The sequence below is a fragment of the Anguilla anguilla genome, chromosome 16 (genome assembly GCF_013347855.1).
Source record: "Anguilla anguilla isolate fAngAng1 chromosome 16, fAngAng1.pri, whole genome shotgun sequence".
NCBI lineage: Eukaryota > Metazoa > Chordata > Actinopteri > Anguilliformes > Anguillidae > Anguilla > Anguilla anguilla.
This window is the reverse complement of record NC_049216.1, coordinates 26,774,235-26,791,522: the sequence shown is the minus strand read 5'-3', so window position 1 is coordinate 26,791,522 and position 17,288 is coordinate 26,774,235. Positions and strand designations below refer to the sequence as shown.

The 17,288-nt window shown below is 43.8% G+C and overlaps 1 protein-coding gene across 8 annotated transcripts in view; it reads left to right on the top strand.

Moving 5' to 3' along the window:
- The first annotated feature begins 1,749 nt into the window (after nt 1-1,749).
- Nucleotides 1,750-17,288, top strand: part of LOC118215003 (protein CBFA2T3-like) — a 46,585-nt gene continuing 31,046 nt past the window's right edge. For 6 of the 8 annotated variants that reach the window (XR_004762749.1, XM_035395337.1, XM_035395335.1 and 3 more), the window contains exon 1: nt 1,815-2,727. Coding sequence is in view for 6 of the 8 variants with exons in the window: in XM_035395337.1 (XP_035251228.1) it covers nt 2,520-2,727 (208 nt within the window). In the remaining 2 variants the exon portion in view is untranslated. The other 2 variants (XM_035395333.1, XM_035395340.1) reach the window with 2 other exon arrangements.

Sequence of the window (17,288 nt, the reverse complement as noted above, 5' to 3'; positions counted from 1 at the left end):
AGCGCCAAGCACCAGAACTGGGCTAAAGTGATTATGTGGGAATCATTATCTCACTCCTCCCAACCTCATTTAATACCTGCCAGCGTCCGGGAAGCACCAGCCTGCACTGTTCCGCACACTAATCCCACAGATCCATCTCTCGCTGAACCCCAGGCACATCATACATGACATGTTATTACTCTGTGATCTCTCGTGTGGAGCACATAGAACTGCCAGCGCCTGCATATGATGCCAGTGGTGGTCATAAGGACGAGAAAACCATTACTCTCAATAAGGGCCTAAGCTAACCAGGAGGCTAGTTTAGCCCCTTAAGAGACCTAACTCAACACAAACACATACCCAATGGACCACAGCAAACTTGTTAAAGATTGGTATTGGTTTTGTTTTACTGTGTTTAAAATTGCCAACATTTGATTGACTTCAGGTATAACTATCCAGCTTCCATTCAGTTTGTTGAATCAACAGCCAAAGACCATCTCATCTTGTCAATTATAGTTCCACTGGTTTATTTCATCCACTATTGTCTTTATGGATTCTCTTTCTCTTCACACTCTTTCTGTGTAACTTACAATGCCTTACACAACTTTGTTTATGGAGCCAGAGTAGGGAGAAAATCTAAGCTACCCTCACCAACAGAAATGTCACAACATAAATTGCACCAGTTATACCTGTCCATCAGAAATATGCTTTGCAGTGATATTTTAATCCTCTTATGGTAGTTTTTTAACCTTGTTCTGAAGTGTGGAAAGCCCCCGATGTCATTGGAGACTTTCAAAAAAAATATTACAAATGCTATAAATGTTTCAGTTATCAGGGGACCCTATTGTAACTGGAAAATTCCCAACTGTATAGCACAAGCGACCACAATCCCCACCCCAATGCTCTCACATACACTCTACTGACTGCCATCTGTGTGCGAGTTTCATTCTGAGAGAGACACAGATGTGTGTGTACGCACGTTGGATGGACGGACAGGGGACGGGGGGGGGGGGGGGGGGGCGGGGGGGCAGGTGCGGAGGTTAAGGGCTACGTTCCACTTCCTCAACACACTCTCTCCTCTCTCACTTCTGCCTTAGCCTGTAGGGTGGACAATCACAGCTGCATCCTTTTCCCCCGGTCTAACTTTCTCACACTGCTGGTGCGCTCTGAACCCGGGTGAAGCCCGGGTCGGGTCTCACACCAGGGTCTCGCGCTTATGTTACACAAGAGGGCTAGTGTATCAGACAGTCAGCAATCATGGATATCGGGGGGACACTGAACAGGCAGAGAATAAAGTCCAACATGTCAGAAAATAATATATGGCATCCTTCATCATATTTTGCACAGACATAGACCAGCAACCTGCCTGATATTTCAGCAAAGCCATTCCAAAGGAAGTGCCTTGTGCCCTGAGGCTGTTGAGAAGAGAGCAGAGAGGTGTGAAGGCAGGGAAGTGAACAGACCCTCTGAAAAACTACAGGCAGCAGTTGCTGGTGAGACAGAAGGAGAGGCTCCTGAGCTCAGTCAAAGCCAGGGCAGCGGGGTTCTGGGCGGGTGGGGGAAAGGAGGCTGGAAGGAAGCGTTTGGACGGGAGCAGCCGCCCCCACACAGCTGGTTCCTGACGGAGGAAGCCCGGAACGGAGACGCGGACCTCACGTCTGCGCACTATCGCCAGCGCGCAGCACTGTTTACCTTCCCCCCCCCTGGGCCTGGCAGCGCCTTCCACGCCCCTCTGACACGAGGGCAAGAGCGCACGCTCGCGCACTCAAACCCACTCCACTGCCTCAGCACGTGGGGACGCCACTGCTGCTCTTACAGGAAGGCTCAGGTAGACACCTCGCTCCTGGCTCCTGCCGGGGAAAGCTCTGCCGCACCACATATTCGACTCATCTCATGAACACTGAGTGACTTCTGAGAGGGAGTTGTGAGAGAGAGAGAAAAAAAAGGAGAGAGAGAGAGAGAGAGAGAGAGAGAGAGAGAGAAGAGAGACTAGAGTGCTCAGACAGGAGGTGCTTCTCATTCCAGGCTGCCGCTGCTGTTACTACAGGAATATCTACCCATCTCATGTGTCATGAAGAATGCAGAGAACAGCTAGAGAACGCCGTATACCGGAGCAAAATGCAAATTAAGAGAACAGAGGACTGATAAAGGTAAGCAAGGATAAAGGGGCGAAAAAATTCCCTCTCATTTTCTCTCAGGCGCGTGTGCTCTAGCCTTCCTTGGGCTCATGTTATAATCATCAGAGCTGGCGAGCCCCGACCGCAGTGATGTCAGTGGTTCTGTGGTGAACCTGCCAACTCAAGGCCAACTCTAACAGTGGAAGGAGGAATTTTCCGGGGCTCAGCAGTGCTGTGAGAATTCAGAATGAGATCATCAGCATTGTTCAGGATGGAAATCTGCGCAGAAAGAAGGCTTGAGCCTCCTTCGTCCTTCTTCTGACCTGCTGAGAGAAGACAGGACTGATCCCGAAAAGAAGCAGACGGGCGTTTTGAAGCCTCCAGACACCAGAACTTTTGGATATTATCCCGACAGCACTGGGAATGGAGAGAGCGGCCACAGAGGTCCATCTCAAAAGACAGGGGAAGGTGGATTTTGGAAAGGCCGGCTCCATGGCCAACCGGTCTCTTCAGGGAATTCCGACAGTCACGCTAACCAGTCACAGGAGCATCCTAGAAGAAAGGCCCATGCACAGAGCAATCTCAACCATCTCTTCTGTGACTGCCGGAGGCCCACGGAAGGCCGTAAGAGGTAAGTAATCTCTTTTGAGTAAACCTGAGTGAGACACTGTATGAGGGCAAAGTTAGCATGAAAACTGAGGTTTTTACGATGAAGAACTTTTCACCTCCTTACCAATTAAATCACCAGCAAGAAGAGCCTCTGCACTGCATATTACAGTTTGTATGAAATACACAACCATAAAGAAAAGGAATGAAAAAGTAAGAAATAGTTTAATGGAGAGATGCTGACGTGCCACGGGTTTCCTCCTTATAATGGCAGTTGGAGTATAGAGTGCAGACTTCCCTTCTGCGGGAGGGGGAGGGGGTGTCATGTGTTGAGTGTGGTTGGGGGTTTGGAGGGTTCCACTGTTATGCCTTGGTTCTTATAAGTTAGTATAATGGATGAGGCACTGGCATCCTCAGTGGGTGATACATCCAGGGCTCTGGACCTTGATTTAGTGGAGCAGCAGGGAAGACCAAAATGAGAGTGAAACACGACCACATGCTTAAGCTTCCACAACCTAGGGCTAACTGCGGAGGGCCAAAAGCCAAGACCAACAACTAGCAAAAGACAGCATGTGGAGAGACAGAACTGGCATGGAAAAGTTCTGCCATCACGTTTTGAATTAAAGAAAATACTGAGTGCCATAATACTATTTATTATAAATTCAAAAAAGAATGTTTTTTTTATGATACAGGTACTGACATTGGAACAGATACTGGATTTTTTTAGTTCAGGGTATTCAATTGGGAGGCATGCAGAACTTCTTTTTAAAGAGCCTTAATGCAGTTTGCTATTTATTGACTATGTCAGTGTAGAGTATGTTGTTGATGTGCTGCCAAAGATTGCAAACAGCAAATCCAGGAAGACATCCATACTGTAGTCAGGTGAAACTTTGGACATCTAAAAGTCAGGTAAATATAAAAAAAAACTGAAATGAGAGATGGAAGATGGGATATGGAAAACAATCTTTCCAACTGCAATTTACAGACTGAAATTACAGAGAAGGGTAGCATTATTTTAGCATTAATATCAAACATAGTGAATTAACAGCAGCAGCTCCCTGTTCCTTCACAGTAATGAGCTTAGAGAATACTTCAGTTATATGCGTTTTATAAATAGGATTAGTCACAAGCGTCTGCTGTAAATCTCAGATAAAAAGGGAACGACTCTAGTAAATGCATGCCCCATCCATCAGACTTGCTCTACATTACAGGGAAGGCCTTCTCCCTGCAAACAAAGCTATTGTTTTGGTGGACGTTTACCAGTTTGTGGGAGAGCTGGGGAGCTTGTCACCACTCCCTCTCTCTCTCTCTCTCTCTCTCTCTCTCCCTCTCTTGCAATATCTCTGCGAGAAGCGGTTTTCTCTTTTGTGCGTTCTAAGACATGAGAGAGACTTCCTGTGCGGTAGCAGATGTCGGGCGACTTAGGCGCAGCTGCGGCAGACGATTACCCTGGTGGCCGGGAGATGCTGCCTGGCTGGCTCCTTTCCCACTGTCTTATCACCGCGCGTGCAGCACACATCCAAACACAATGCAGAAAAGCCATCGACCAGCAGAGAGTGGACCAACAAGGCAGCGCACAGAAATGGAGAGCTGGAGGCAGTAGACTGGGTGCCTCGGGCCCCACTTTGGAGACTCAGCGAAAGATAGTACTCAGGAAAGGGAGAGAATCAAAACAAAGACATCGGTCTGTTGTCACCGTGCATTCCTAAAGCTTGTCTCATCCTACACTAATCCTCTGTGGTTAGGAACAATTTTATAGCTGTCTGTTACGTTGTTGCACAACACTTCACTTGTAAAATATGTTCCTACATATAGCCCACAAACATACACTGATTCAGCAGCTGGAAGAGTAGACAATGGTATACACCGGAAGAACAGTGTGCTTTTTGGGCAATCAAACTTTCTTTCAGGAATCACAGTGAATCCTGTCACAGCACCACTGCAATGCAGTTTTGAAAAGCAACAGAGAATGGATTTCACAGAAGCCTTGGGTCCATAAGTATTAGCTTAAGTGATGCTGGCAAGCAGGCACACTATGATGAAGACAGTGGATGATGCACCTGAAAATGTTTAAGTGGCAGGGGGATGTCAGAGAGCAGAAAGGAGAGAGAGAGAGATACAGAGAGAGAGAGAGAGGGCTCATTCCAATTGTTCATTTTATCCAACCTCGTCTCCTCGGTCCTCACCTGACCCAGAAATCGATTGAGGACCGCCATCTTTAAGGACATTCCAATCTGTTAAATGCTTCTGGGGGAGCAAGGAGGCTCCGAGGATGCTTCATTGAGGATACACGAGTGCATCCCTGGCAGAAGTACTTTTTTTGGAACACATGATGTGGAAATGATCAACCTGTAGATCCACTTCTCCCCATCGGCCACGTCTGTATTTGACGTAGCTTCAAACTGGCGCTTGACTGAACAAGGACATTCCATTTGCTAAAAATACCTTTCCTTGATTACTCCATTCTTTCTTCCTTTCCTTGTGTTCTTTCCTTGTATCCTCCATTGGGTGGAGCTATGGAGCGAGGAAAGGACAAAAGGAAAGAATGCAAGGAGTGAAACTAAGTGATCTGAATAAGCCCAGAGAAAAAAGAAACTGTCCTTCCTTCCTTGCGGTTTCTCTGAGTAACAGATGTTCATAACTTGAAGCAGTTCCTCTACACCGCCCCCCCCCCCCCCCATTCTATTATCAGCTCTGCCAACTGCTACATGGACACAGCATCGAACAACAAAACACACACTATATAGAAAAGGCCACCTATACCCACCTATACCCCTGTTTCACCATCTCCTTCTGCTCAGTTCTATTCAGATATATGACAGAATATCGGGTTCAGCAGTTAGTCCTTTGGTAGTCTTGCTATACACTAATGACCTTTGGCCATAGAACTAGATCAAACTGACTGGTAAACACAAATGGAAATTTCAATTTTAACCCCAATCATTTTTTGTTCCTAGTCAGGTAATGTCATGTCTGCGCATAATGGTTTCTCGCTACACCGATTTTAAGCCCGTTCTTACATTTCTGGGTAGATATAGGTGAATTCTAAGCACTTGTGAGCATGTGCTTCACTGGGAGACTGAAAATAGTATATCAGATGGCCTATGGATGCAATTTGTAAAACCAGCATCAAATGTGCGCCTGAGCGGGTAGTGCAATGATCCGTTGTACCTTGCTACATTACATTCTTCAGTGGTGAGGCAGAATTAACTGGTGAGCAGGGTGGCAATGTGGTGTCAAAGTTTATGTTAGCAGATCAAACTAGAAATCAAAACTCAACTCAGCACACCTCTGCTAATATGATCAAGTGAATCTTTGAAAAAGTAACTTTTGTTCTGGAGATAATGCAACTTTCACAATGGTGGCCTACTGCTATTCCACACTAGAGGAAACACTGCTGTGGCCACACTGTAATTTTCACCCTGTTCCTGCTCGAGGCATTTCTCATTAGAAAGCTATTTCCTTATGCAGCTCACTAAAAATAACCACAATATACATCGTAGCCTTGAATTGCAGCTTAATATAAGCAATAGTGAATGTGAATCCAAGCACCAAGGCACAATAGGGACAAAGTTCTTTCAGCCAGCCAAACCTTATCTCTTTTGAACACACGAGCTTGTGACTGGCGCAAAAAGGGAAAGGATTTGCAATGTGTGAGCTGAGGACGTGCTACAGACCCTCTCGCTATGAACAGCCCTGCGTCTGCAGAGAAAGTCACACACAAAAACAGGCATTCTCCACCATGATTTCCTATCTGCTCAGTACATCTTGATAGTCCTTCAGTACTGTAAGATAGTTAAAATTCTGCATGGCGATGATTATTTTAAGTAATAAGTTGTGCTGTTTGAATTTGCAATAATGCAGTCAGATGCAACTTGTGTTACCGACTGTTGTCATGTAAGAATGGGAACAATGTGCAAACAGGGATAATTCCAGCCATGGGACCATGTTAATCGGTTTATTGGTCAGTGTGTGGCTTGTGCTTTTGGACAGCAAATCCAACAACAAAAGCGCAAATTAAGCAAAGAATGAGTCTTTCACTTCAACAATTGGCCAGCCATCCCCTGTTAATCCCGTACTTTGGGAGGACAACAGCGGGCAGTCAATCATATTCTTGTCATAGTGACAGGAATCGCTTCCAATAACCTCCCCCCCCCCCCCTTTACTGTCACTCAAAGCGTGCGCCCTCCCCACATCCAGCCCCCATCGGCACCTGGGCACGCAGGTCCAGCAGGCGGGTGAGGGCAGTGTCACTCCTCAGCCCTGTTACAGTCGCATGGTGCGGCGAGCACTGGGGCCACCTGTGTGGGACCCCCAGGCGCAGGAGAGACAAGGTAATAATACCCAGTAGGGCTCGGTCATAAACATCCCACGCAGCCTGGCTTCTCTGCGCAATTCATCTTTGTAACAAAGGAATCCCAACTCACTGCCTAGCCTCTCTGATAGGACCCCAATGAGTAAGGGTACAGGGAGTGGTGGGGGGGGTCAAAGCCGCTTTATTGAGCAGCTGTACTCCAATTACAACCCCCCACTGAGAAAACCTGCTCTTGCCAGCAGGGATATCCCAAGGCAGGGTCACTCTTGACCAGTCCCACATGACACAAAGGTGTCATATTTTAAAATCCTAATAAATTATACAGATGCATTCAAGAGCAACTGAAATACCATGTCCTCTGCCTGAGATCTGACCCATACATCTTAACTGCAAATCTCAAAACCCATTATAACTATAAATTAAAACCCATGTCTTATACGATTGCAGATTAATCTTTATGGTTCCTGGGGGATAATACTTCTCTCTCCCCCACTTTCTTTGCTTTGCTTTGGGGTTTGTAGGGGAGGAGTTAGACACCGCGCCAAGGGTTGAAACCCATCACCTCTGCGAACCATGGCTCAACATGTCCTCTGGGGACTATAAACAGACAGGGCTCAATACCAAACGACTGAATCATGATCAGCTTTCCCTGCTTTATGCCTAATCCCATCCACAGTTAAAAAGAATGGTCTGATCCAGAGTCAGTGCTCCAGATCAGAATATTACCAATTGTGAGAATATTGGGGTAAGTTACATGCAGTCTGAGAAGCTGATTATGGAACAAGGAACCTTTGAGTCTAACTGTGACGGGCAGGTTCTTTGCATGTTCTCCCTGTGTTTGCATGGGAGCTCCGCAGTTAGCAGTATCCTCTGGGTGCTCTGGCTTCCTCCCACAGTCCAAACACATGTAGGCTCCAGGACTCGCTTGCAAGAGAGATGTCAATCTCAATACGACTACCTTGGTTAAATGAACTTAACTTACTCTGAGGCTCAAAGTGAACACAATGAAAAACTCCACAACCAATTCCATCTCCATCTGCAGATTGGACCCAGATGCCGTCCTACTCTACGCAATAATTACTCAGGGTGTAGGCTATAAGTGAACAACAAACTTACAAAACTGAAGAAGGTGTATAATTATTGATTTGGCTCAATTTATCATTATTATTTTCATACTTATTATTTAACAAAATTTCCAGAGGAGTTTTAGCCTATATACGCACACCTAAGGCCATAGAGAAAAAAAAATCAGGTTCAGCTTGACTAGAACTGGAATGGTTCAGTGGAATTTTTGGATATCCTTGTTGCTACAGAAGATGACAAAAAAGATCAATTTCATTTAATGTTACAAATAAAATCACACTATGTGTGTGCGTATATATATATATATATATATATATATATATATATATATATATATATGTGAGAGCTAGATCAAACCAGGGAACTGAATCCATCAGTTTCAGGTTCAAGCCTAGTTCCCTAACCATTATACTACACTGCCACCCTAATCAGCATTAGTGTGGAGAAAGGGCAGGAATCCCCAGGGGCCAGTGATGTAGACTGTAGACCAAGAGGGGGCTCTTTTCCTCCCAAGGGTGGTCCTGGTTCAGGTTCTTTGCGATCAACTACCACATATTTTAGGCACATCTCCAGCGTTTTGTTATGAACCCCCCTTGGCATGGTCAACTGAGGCAGGTCCGCAGTTGGCAAAGTGTAGCCCAGTTCTTCACGTGACAGGGGCTTCTCAGACTGTCTAAGTGACTACAGTCTGCATGCACCAGCTGGCTAAGAATTGCACAGTTTTCTTTCACACAATGGCAGCACAGCTCAGCAGATCCTTTCAATAAGTTAAGATCTTGCTAAACTGGGTCTTTTTCTCTTTTAAAAAGTAGTAGTTATCATGTGTAATAGAATGGTTTTAACTTTCAGGGACAATTAAAAAAAAACACTGATTCTACACCGATCAGCTGCAAATATTACATTTATTAAAATGTAATAGATTAAGAATAAATGCTTCCAAAGCAAAACAAATTTACAATGAATGAGTCAAAATTATGGGATCAATTAAAATCTTAGAATAAACAAAAATGTGTTAATTCGAACACAGACCTCTTGACGATACGGAAAATGATTCTCAGACTGCAGATGCGTCAGGATTTTTGCTTGTACATTAAACGTCGCTATGTTCAGGACATGCATTTCCTAGAATACTTATTATAATAACGTAACTATATTCAATCGGTACATACGAGATAACTGGTCGTTGGTCGTAACGTGTGCTCTGTATTGGCATGATGGTGTTGGTGGAGTCGGGCTACAAAAACGCTGTCTGATGAAGCGAGGAAACAGCGGCACCCACGGGTAGACATTGGCAAAACAGCACCTATACAAAACCCCTTAGGTGAGTCGGAGTGCGTAACGTAACATCTTCATGCCCTTGTTGTTTAACCGTTCCAAGTGACGATAACAACAGTCTTCTGTGCAGAAGACTGCTACCTGGATAACTGACGGAATAGTTAAAGTTAAAAGAAGATTTTTTAAAAGTATTGTACAATGATAACGATAACTGCCACATATTTTACATAGTTCATTTACAAAACTATTGTTTCATTACGAAATTGAGTCTGGATAATTATTAAAGAAGAATCCGTTTATTCCACTAGCGAAGAAAACAAAAAATATATTTTTTAAATATTGTGATGTGTAATGTAATTTGCCAAACAACACTGTCATGGCACTTCTTATGTTGTTCCCATAGTAGGCTCCCATCTGAAATGCCTTTTGTACACAAGTGTGTGTGTGTGTGTGTGTGTGTGTGCGTAGGTACGTACGCCCGCGTCTGCAGAACGAAGCAAAGAGGGAATATGTGTTCCAGAGGCACAAACTCGAGAGCTGTAGAGCTTGCTATAGGTGGAGTTTGGTCGTGGTGAGCCAGTTGCCAATGTTATAGAGGAATCGAGCAGCAAGCCAGGCTGTCAACTCGTGTGTCTGAGCTGTCAAAAAGAGAGAGAGAGAGAGGGGGAGGGAGGTTAGGAGCGCTGGAGCACGCAGCTCCTCTCCAGATGGTAATTTAAACGCAGACAGAAGGCTGCAGAGGAGAGAGAGGATAGAGCACTACACAACCGGGAGACCCAGGAGCGCAACACCGTCGATTACATGATAATAACCAAACACAAGAAATGAGAACAAACAAGACAAAACAGAAGCGCAACAACTCAAGATAATCGCAAAATCGCGTTTAATCGCCACTATTTTAAAACTGAATCTGCGGGCTGCAGCTAATGCCGACTGTTAACAGGGGAATGAGCAGCCCTTGCATTAGCAGTTGGAGGATTGATCGACAACAGCAATCTACGGAACCGCATACTGAACTGACCGAACAATTGACCCAGAATTACAAAAGTATTAATTGACGGACCTTCACATTTATTGTCTGTGAAAATACTGATTCTTGTTTCCAAGTATTGGGGAGCTGAACTGAGACCGGAGAAGGATCCATGCCAAAATCTACTGCATCTTTGTACCTTGAAGAAGTACCACGGACATCGTTCAATGATTTTCTGCTGTGGATTCTCTGAGAATACATAGTGCGCATATCGCATTGGTATTACAAGTGACTTTTGATCTACGATAAAATTACGTATGTTAACTTTATTGTAATTAGGCCTATTTTATTTTTTAAAATCACGTACTTAACTTTTTCATCTTTTTCTTCGGTGGTCGTTCGGGGCTGGAATACAGCAAACAGAAAATGAGGCATAAACAAAAAGCTAAAATTTAAAGGAAGACGAAAGAAAAAGTAGATTTTTTTAAAGACTGAACCAAACTCTCTTTGTCTCGTTTCAATATCAAAAGGGAAGGTAAACCAAAGATTGGTGTATTCTAATGGACCCCATCTTCTAGCTCTAGCTCTGCAAGACAAAATATATTTCAGTCTTATATAGCTGGGACGTTAATTACCTCATAATTTATTCAGCTGAATTGTCAACAGTGCTTTAAATCCAAAGGAGCCGAATATATATTTTTCATTATTTTATTGCGCACAAGTTTTTTGACAAGTGAAGGATTTTTCAATATTTTTTCCTGACAAAGCAGACAAACACCTTTAAATGGTGCTGAAACATTCTGGAGGATCTACCCCTTCTTTCTCTTGCAAATATTAATGGCTGGTGCATTATAACAGCTATTTCGTAATTTTGATGTGGATTTATCGTTGCTGCAATTACCTCAGCCTGACCTCCACCCTCTAAAAGTAAGTAGCAAAAATGTAACATTATGTATTAGGTTTTCTGTAAGGTGTGTGTATGCGCGCGCGTCTGTGTGTGGGAAAATGTCACCATTTGAACAGGTTTTGCTAATCTTGTACAGTAAAAATATGTTGCCTAGGCTATATTTGTCCGCGACACTTGCTCTAGTTCACAAGGTTAGTTGCCCTTAATTCGATTCAGACATAGGCTATAGTTTGTTAACCATCTTTGAATACATATTTTTAATTTGCATTAGCCTAATAAATACACGCATTTGCTACAGGTTCACTTCAGTGATTTGAATGGACTACATCGGTAGGAACTGCAATGTATATTTTACATGTAGGCTAAAAGTTACCTTTCTCACTTGGATTATAGTTTATAAAGAATTAATTCATACCCGAGATAAGATCTTGATAAATTCAGTCTTTGCCAAATTAGAACACGTGTTTCCTGTGTTTCGGTAAGCTATTGCTTTCGGCACGGATCTTGAAATAACGGATAAACAATTGGACTCTTCTCGACATCCACCCCTCCTCGTTCATTGTTGATGTAGCCCAAGCTTTAAGGACTTTCTCCATCGCCTAGTCAAGTTTCGGTATTGTCGGCTGTTTTTAATGGAACTTGTGAAGAACAGGGGAAATGTTTATAGCCTAAACTTCTGCATGTAGCCTATTATATGCAGTGTATGTCTAATTTTAAAATTCCACTTAGATTCAGCATAACAATATAAGCTCGTTTAGTCAGGTTAAACAACCTAATAAGCATCCTTTGTTGCTCACAGCCCTGCTTTGAAAAAATGAAATCGGCTAGAAAGGCTATCTATGGCTAATGATGTGCCGGCCGCACCTGTCCTATCAACCTTACCGTTGTTTGTGAACCTAATTCTATGTTGCGTATAGTGCAAAATTTTGAGTTAGTTTTTTTTTGCCTGTTTTTTGCCGTTATTATTAAGCTACAGTAGACCGTGTGCTTCAAACCACTTTCCAAGCTGTTGCATGCCATTTAATTACCGTCACTTCACTGGCATGAAATTGTAGGCTAATTTATGGTAGGCTACATAGGCCTACGCTTTATGTATTTTAGCATGTAACAGAATTCCACCCTATTTGATTATATTTCCCAAAATAACAGGCTACAGTCCACAGAAGGTGGTGACACTGGTTTTTAATCAATTCAACTTAAGTTTCGTAGGCTACATTTATGTTACATTCACCAAATAGCTACCCTTCCATATTACATCTATGCAGGAATAACACGAATGCTTATACAGGAGAGAGCACGGCAAATATTTAGGCTCGCTTTCAAATAGTAAAAAAATACACATCTTGCATAAGATATCCGTCGCCGTTAGAATTGCGTTCTTTTCATCACATGTAGATAAATCAGTCCCGTGGTCAATGTAGTCGCATTCAGTTACAATAGGTTAAGTCTTTGTCAGGATGTGAGCGGAGTGCTTTATTTTAAATTGTGTCACTCACCTTCACAGATCCCACCACTGACTGCGGGCCACATCAGTGAAAACACCGGTGTTTTTGAATAAAGCACATATTCAAGTATTAAATCGGGAGAAAACTGCAGCGATTAAGGTCATAGAAGCGGTATTCATACGGCTATATTTAAAATGTCTGGCGAGAAAATGTGGCTTGTATGTATAGTGCGGACAGGCATGCAAGCATGCCATTTAACACTTAACCTGAAGACAAGGAACGTGATCACAAATAACACAGTCTTTCCAGACACGTCCCGCCGTGAGTTTAGCGACACGCAGATAAACTTCTCATACTTCCATACAGGCGGAAAACCCATGTCAGTGCATTACCCCAGTTTCATACGCGGGACGGTTGAATAGTGAAATCGGTTAATTGCGCCACGAAATTTAACTGACAAAACCCCACTTCCCTCTTTCACACTAAGTATGCGGAATGTCAGTGTAAGGTCTTGTCAAGCAGCAAATCGAGAACGGGAATAGGGAGATACTGCCAAAGAATAAAAGTGCAAAATGTCCATGCAGCTCGAGACGGGTTAAAACACCGCTTAAGAAACATATAAGCGAAGACGCCCTTGACAGTCCCAAAAGCTGCCACCGGCATTCTCCATCCAAATGTATTCCATAGATTTTTTTTCCAACTGTGTTGATAAAACATTCAGACCCTTTTCTCGGCAGGACATTAATTCATTATTTATTGGCCCTAGTAAGATCAGCTGAATAATTCAAGAGCTGATAATAGTCAGCACAATGGATGGGAGGTCTAAAGGTGAAATTGCGGTACAGTCGTTTGGCTTTACACTGCATCACCATCAATGTCTGCCTCTTTTCAAGGCAGATGTCCCCACTTCATCATTAAGTACTGCTCTTGAAAGAAAGCCCATTTGTTATCCAAGGCAAGTGTTTATTCAATTTGTCTTTATACCTCTGGTACCGCATTTATAGAGCCGTCTCCTGTTTAATATCCAGATGGAGTATACCACATGCTTTACAGACATAGACAGTGCCAAAAACCACATACCGGTGGAAGGATATCATTGTGAAGCAATGGAGTCTTTATACAAGCGCTCACTCCGCCAAGGCAAAGATAAACAACTGCTGTTCTGTGTCTGTCGGGACCGAGCTAACAACAAGTCCTCACAACTTTTCTGAACGTTACTGAATTTTGCCTAAAACATTATGAAAGTGCTGCAAGAATGCTGACTCTGGTATGGCAATAGTATTAACGACAGTGAGACTCCAGACTTTATCATGCTGTAAATCTACGAAGACTGATGAGAACTCCGTGCACTAATATGGAAAAGGGTAAACTAAATCACAACTAGAATAGAATACGTGTGCGTTAAGTAAGAGTGGAAATCTATGCAGTCTAGCAGAAAGCAAAATGGATGCAATTATAGATTTGTCATGACCCTAAATCACTATTCTTAAAGCAGTAAAGCCCATGTGCAATTTGACTGTACCTCAAACACGAACCAAGTGTTTAATCGTCCGAGAATCCAGATCCATGAATTGCCAGGTGATTACCCCGTGAACCTAATTCCTAATACACTGAAGCTATTGTGCAGTTGAACAGGACATGCAGTAGTTTCAGCCAGTCTGCAGGGCCTGCTTAGTCTCTGCTGTTTTCCATAGATTTATCTATTTGTTTGTGTCTTCGGGAGAACTGCAGGAGTCTGGCTGCATGGCTTGTATGAACATTAAAAGCACTTGAGTAGCAGTTTATTTCCCGGTGTGAAGAAATTAATTTCAGACAGAGAAAATGATTTTTTGGAGTGGCTGAATGAGAATTAAAGGCCTTTTTGTTCACGTGGGAGCAACGGAAACGCCAGGCTGGATAAGCAAAAAAAATGTACAATCTCAGGGAACTGGAGGGCTGTGTGTGTGTCAGTGAGGGAGGGAGGGAGAGAGAGACAGAAAGAGCAGTCCGTTCAAAAATGGACATTGAGACAGCCAGAGGGTCTGTGTTAACATTACACATATGGTATGGTATGGTATGGACAGTGATTTGATAGCTGCCTGAGAGTTTCACAATGGAGTTGTGCCCTCTGATACAGTATATGCTTATACATCTACAAGGATTTGGCTGACCACATTACTTGTGTTTTAATCCGACATGCAGGGGCACATACACAGACGCACAGATGTCAAGCTGGTTGTTCACCGAAGGGGTGGAACTTTTTTACATAGCAACTCAAGCTCTGTGTAAGGGCGCCTGCAATAAAAAAAAGGGAAAGAGTGGCACATCACTAGGGTTTTGCCCTGCTTATCCCTCAGAACAGTGGGAAAGGCTTCAGCGTTTTAAAATGGGTTGGTGAGCTTGACTTTCCTCCACATGTGTTTGACATTACTGTGACATGGTCAGTTCTCAGGGGAGACTGAGAATGCCAGCATGCAGACAGGCCGTCCAGCTTTCCAACATCTGGCCAAATGAGAAACACATTGAGACCGCAGTGTGGGAGCAGGGAATTAACTCAGCACAAAACCTTCCTATTTCACACACACACACACACACACACACACACGTACGCACGCACACAGGCACACGTACACACGCACACAGGCACACACACGCATGCACGCACACATGCATACACACACACACACACACGTATGCACACATTCATGGATGCGCACACACATACACATACCCACACACTCTCTCACACACAAACACACACACAGCCAGTTCTCAGTTGCTACTTGTCTATACAGTGCACTGAATAGCTTTTTGTTGCTGCATTTCACTCTGGCAAGAATTTAATGGTTTATGAATGTTGACAAAAATGTCGACAGGCAATGGAAACATTTTATCCTGCTATTTCTCTTCGAATTCGTTCCTACTTATTATTGTGTATGACTTAATATGCACACTATTCACCATTCACCAATATTCTGTAAAAACAACAATCCAAAAATCATTATCATCATTGCGTGGATATTAAGCTTCACACTGTGACAAAAACAGGCGGCGAATTGTAGATTTGAATCTTACACACACAAAATAACAAAGGGAAATAGAGTTTTCCATTTGTTTGCATCAAGCCCACGTTACTATCTGTGAAAAATGATAATTCCTGACACAAAAGCCATCGAATCGCTGACTTCTTTATTGTAACGCCGCCGAACGGGCCGTGTTGCCTCGGAGAGCAGGCAGGCGACGGAGAGAGCGCGTCTTCCCCAAAGTTGAGACGATCTGAGGATCAGAGACTCCCGTAATAAAACAACTGCCATAATCCCTGCTGGTGGTGGATTTAATCAAACTCTGGGGAACTTCATATCATCGCTCCCCACATTGATATAATGAGTTTCTCCCCCGCTTGCGCCTCTCCCCGCCAGAGGAACCGGCCCACTCAGCTTTGTGCTCCGTGGCCAGCCGGTTATCAAAGAGAGGGACGCCGACTTTGTGAGATGAAGCTAAAGTTATTAAGTATTGGAGCCTTCTTCACAATGAGTTTAAAGGCATCTAAAAAGCTCTGGGCAGAGTCGAGGATTGCGAGGCTGAATGTGAAGACAGGCTTTCCACGCACTGGCGAAATTAAAAGCTCCTTATCTCCTGGAAACAGAAGGCCCCGCGACAGGACTGTTTCATCATTTAAATGGGTTTCATCCAAGCACTGTTGTTCTAGCCGGTTACTGCAGATAGACAATCTGTGGCACAGCACTGTGTCTCCCTCTCTCCTGCAAAGGTGTTGCTCCCAAGCTGTTGGTTGTATCCAGAGGATACTGCATACATGCACATAGAATACATTACAAAATGATTTTAAAAAGTGATTTCATCTGTGGTTGTAAAAAAATTAGCCTGAGGAAAAGCATGTGGTCCTTCAGGAAAATTAGTGTTGATTTCACACAACCGCGCACGTCAGAGTCCTTAACTTGACAGTTTCAGACTTTAAAAAAGACTGGGAAGCACTGGGCAAAGATGCTGTGTGACTGTGTGACAAAGATGCACCTACAGAACCAGTGGAGGCTTGTTTGAGAACAATCATGCATCTGTTTAAGTGATACGCAGTAAACAGATTGAAGGGGAGCAGGCAAATCGGTGGGGGGAGAGGACAAGGTGAGCGAGTGAGAGTGTGTGTGTGTGTGTTTCTGTGTATGTGTGCGTGTGTGTGTGTGTGCGTGTGTGGGATCAGCAGTGACATGTTAAGACGGGATCTACAAAAGACTGCTTGAGGGAAAGAGGCAGAGATTAGGTCACTGAACCAGGAGAAAGAGGATAGAAACGGCGAGCCGTGAATGGCCACAGCTGACGGAGAGGTGGCCTAACCGAGGTGTCCATCACTCGACTCTACATCCTTCAGCCCCCTCCCTATCAAAGCCATGGGCAATACTACCACCAGATCGCTTTAATTAGTCTATCAGTGAGAATGATTACCCCGTTAATCGCACGTTCTCTCTTTTTAAGAAAACAGGATGTGTGCTTTTGAAAATTTGGTAGTGGCTTTAAGGCATCCTTTTGATATCTCACAGGGGTTTGTATTAATTTATTTCTTAAGCTTCTGTTTCTGGCTTGTGGCTGCATTGGGGTT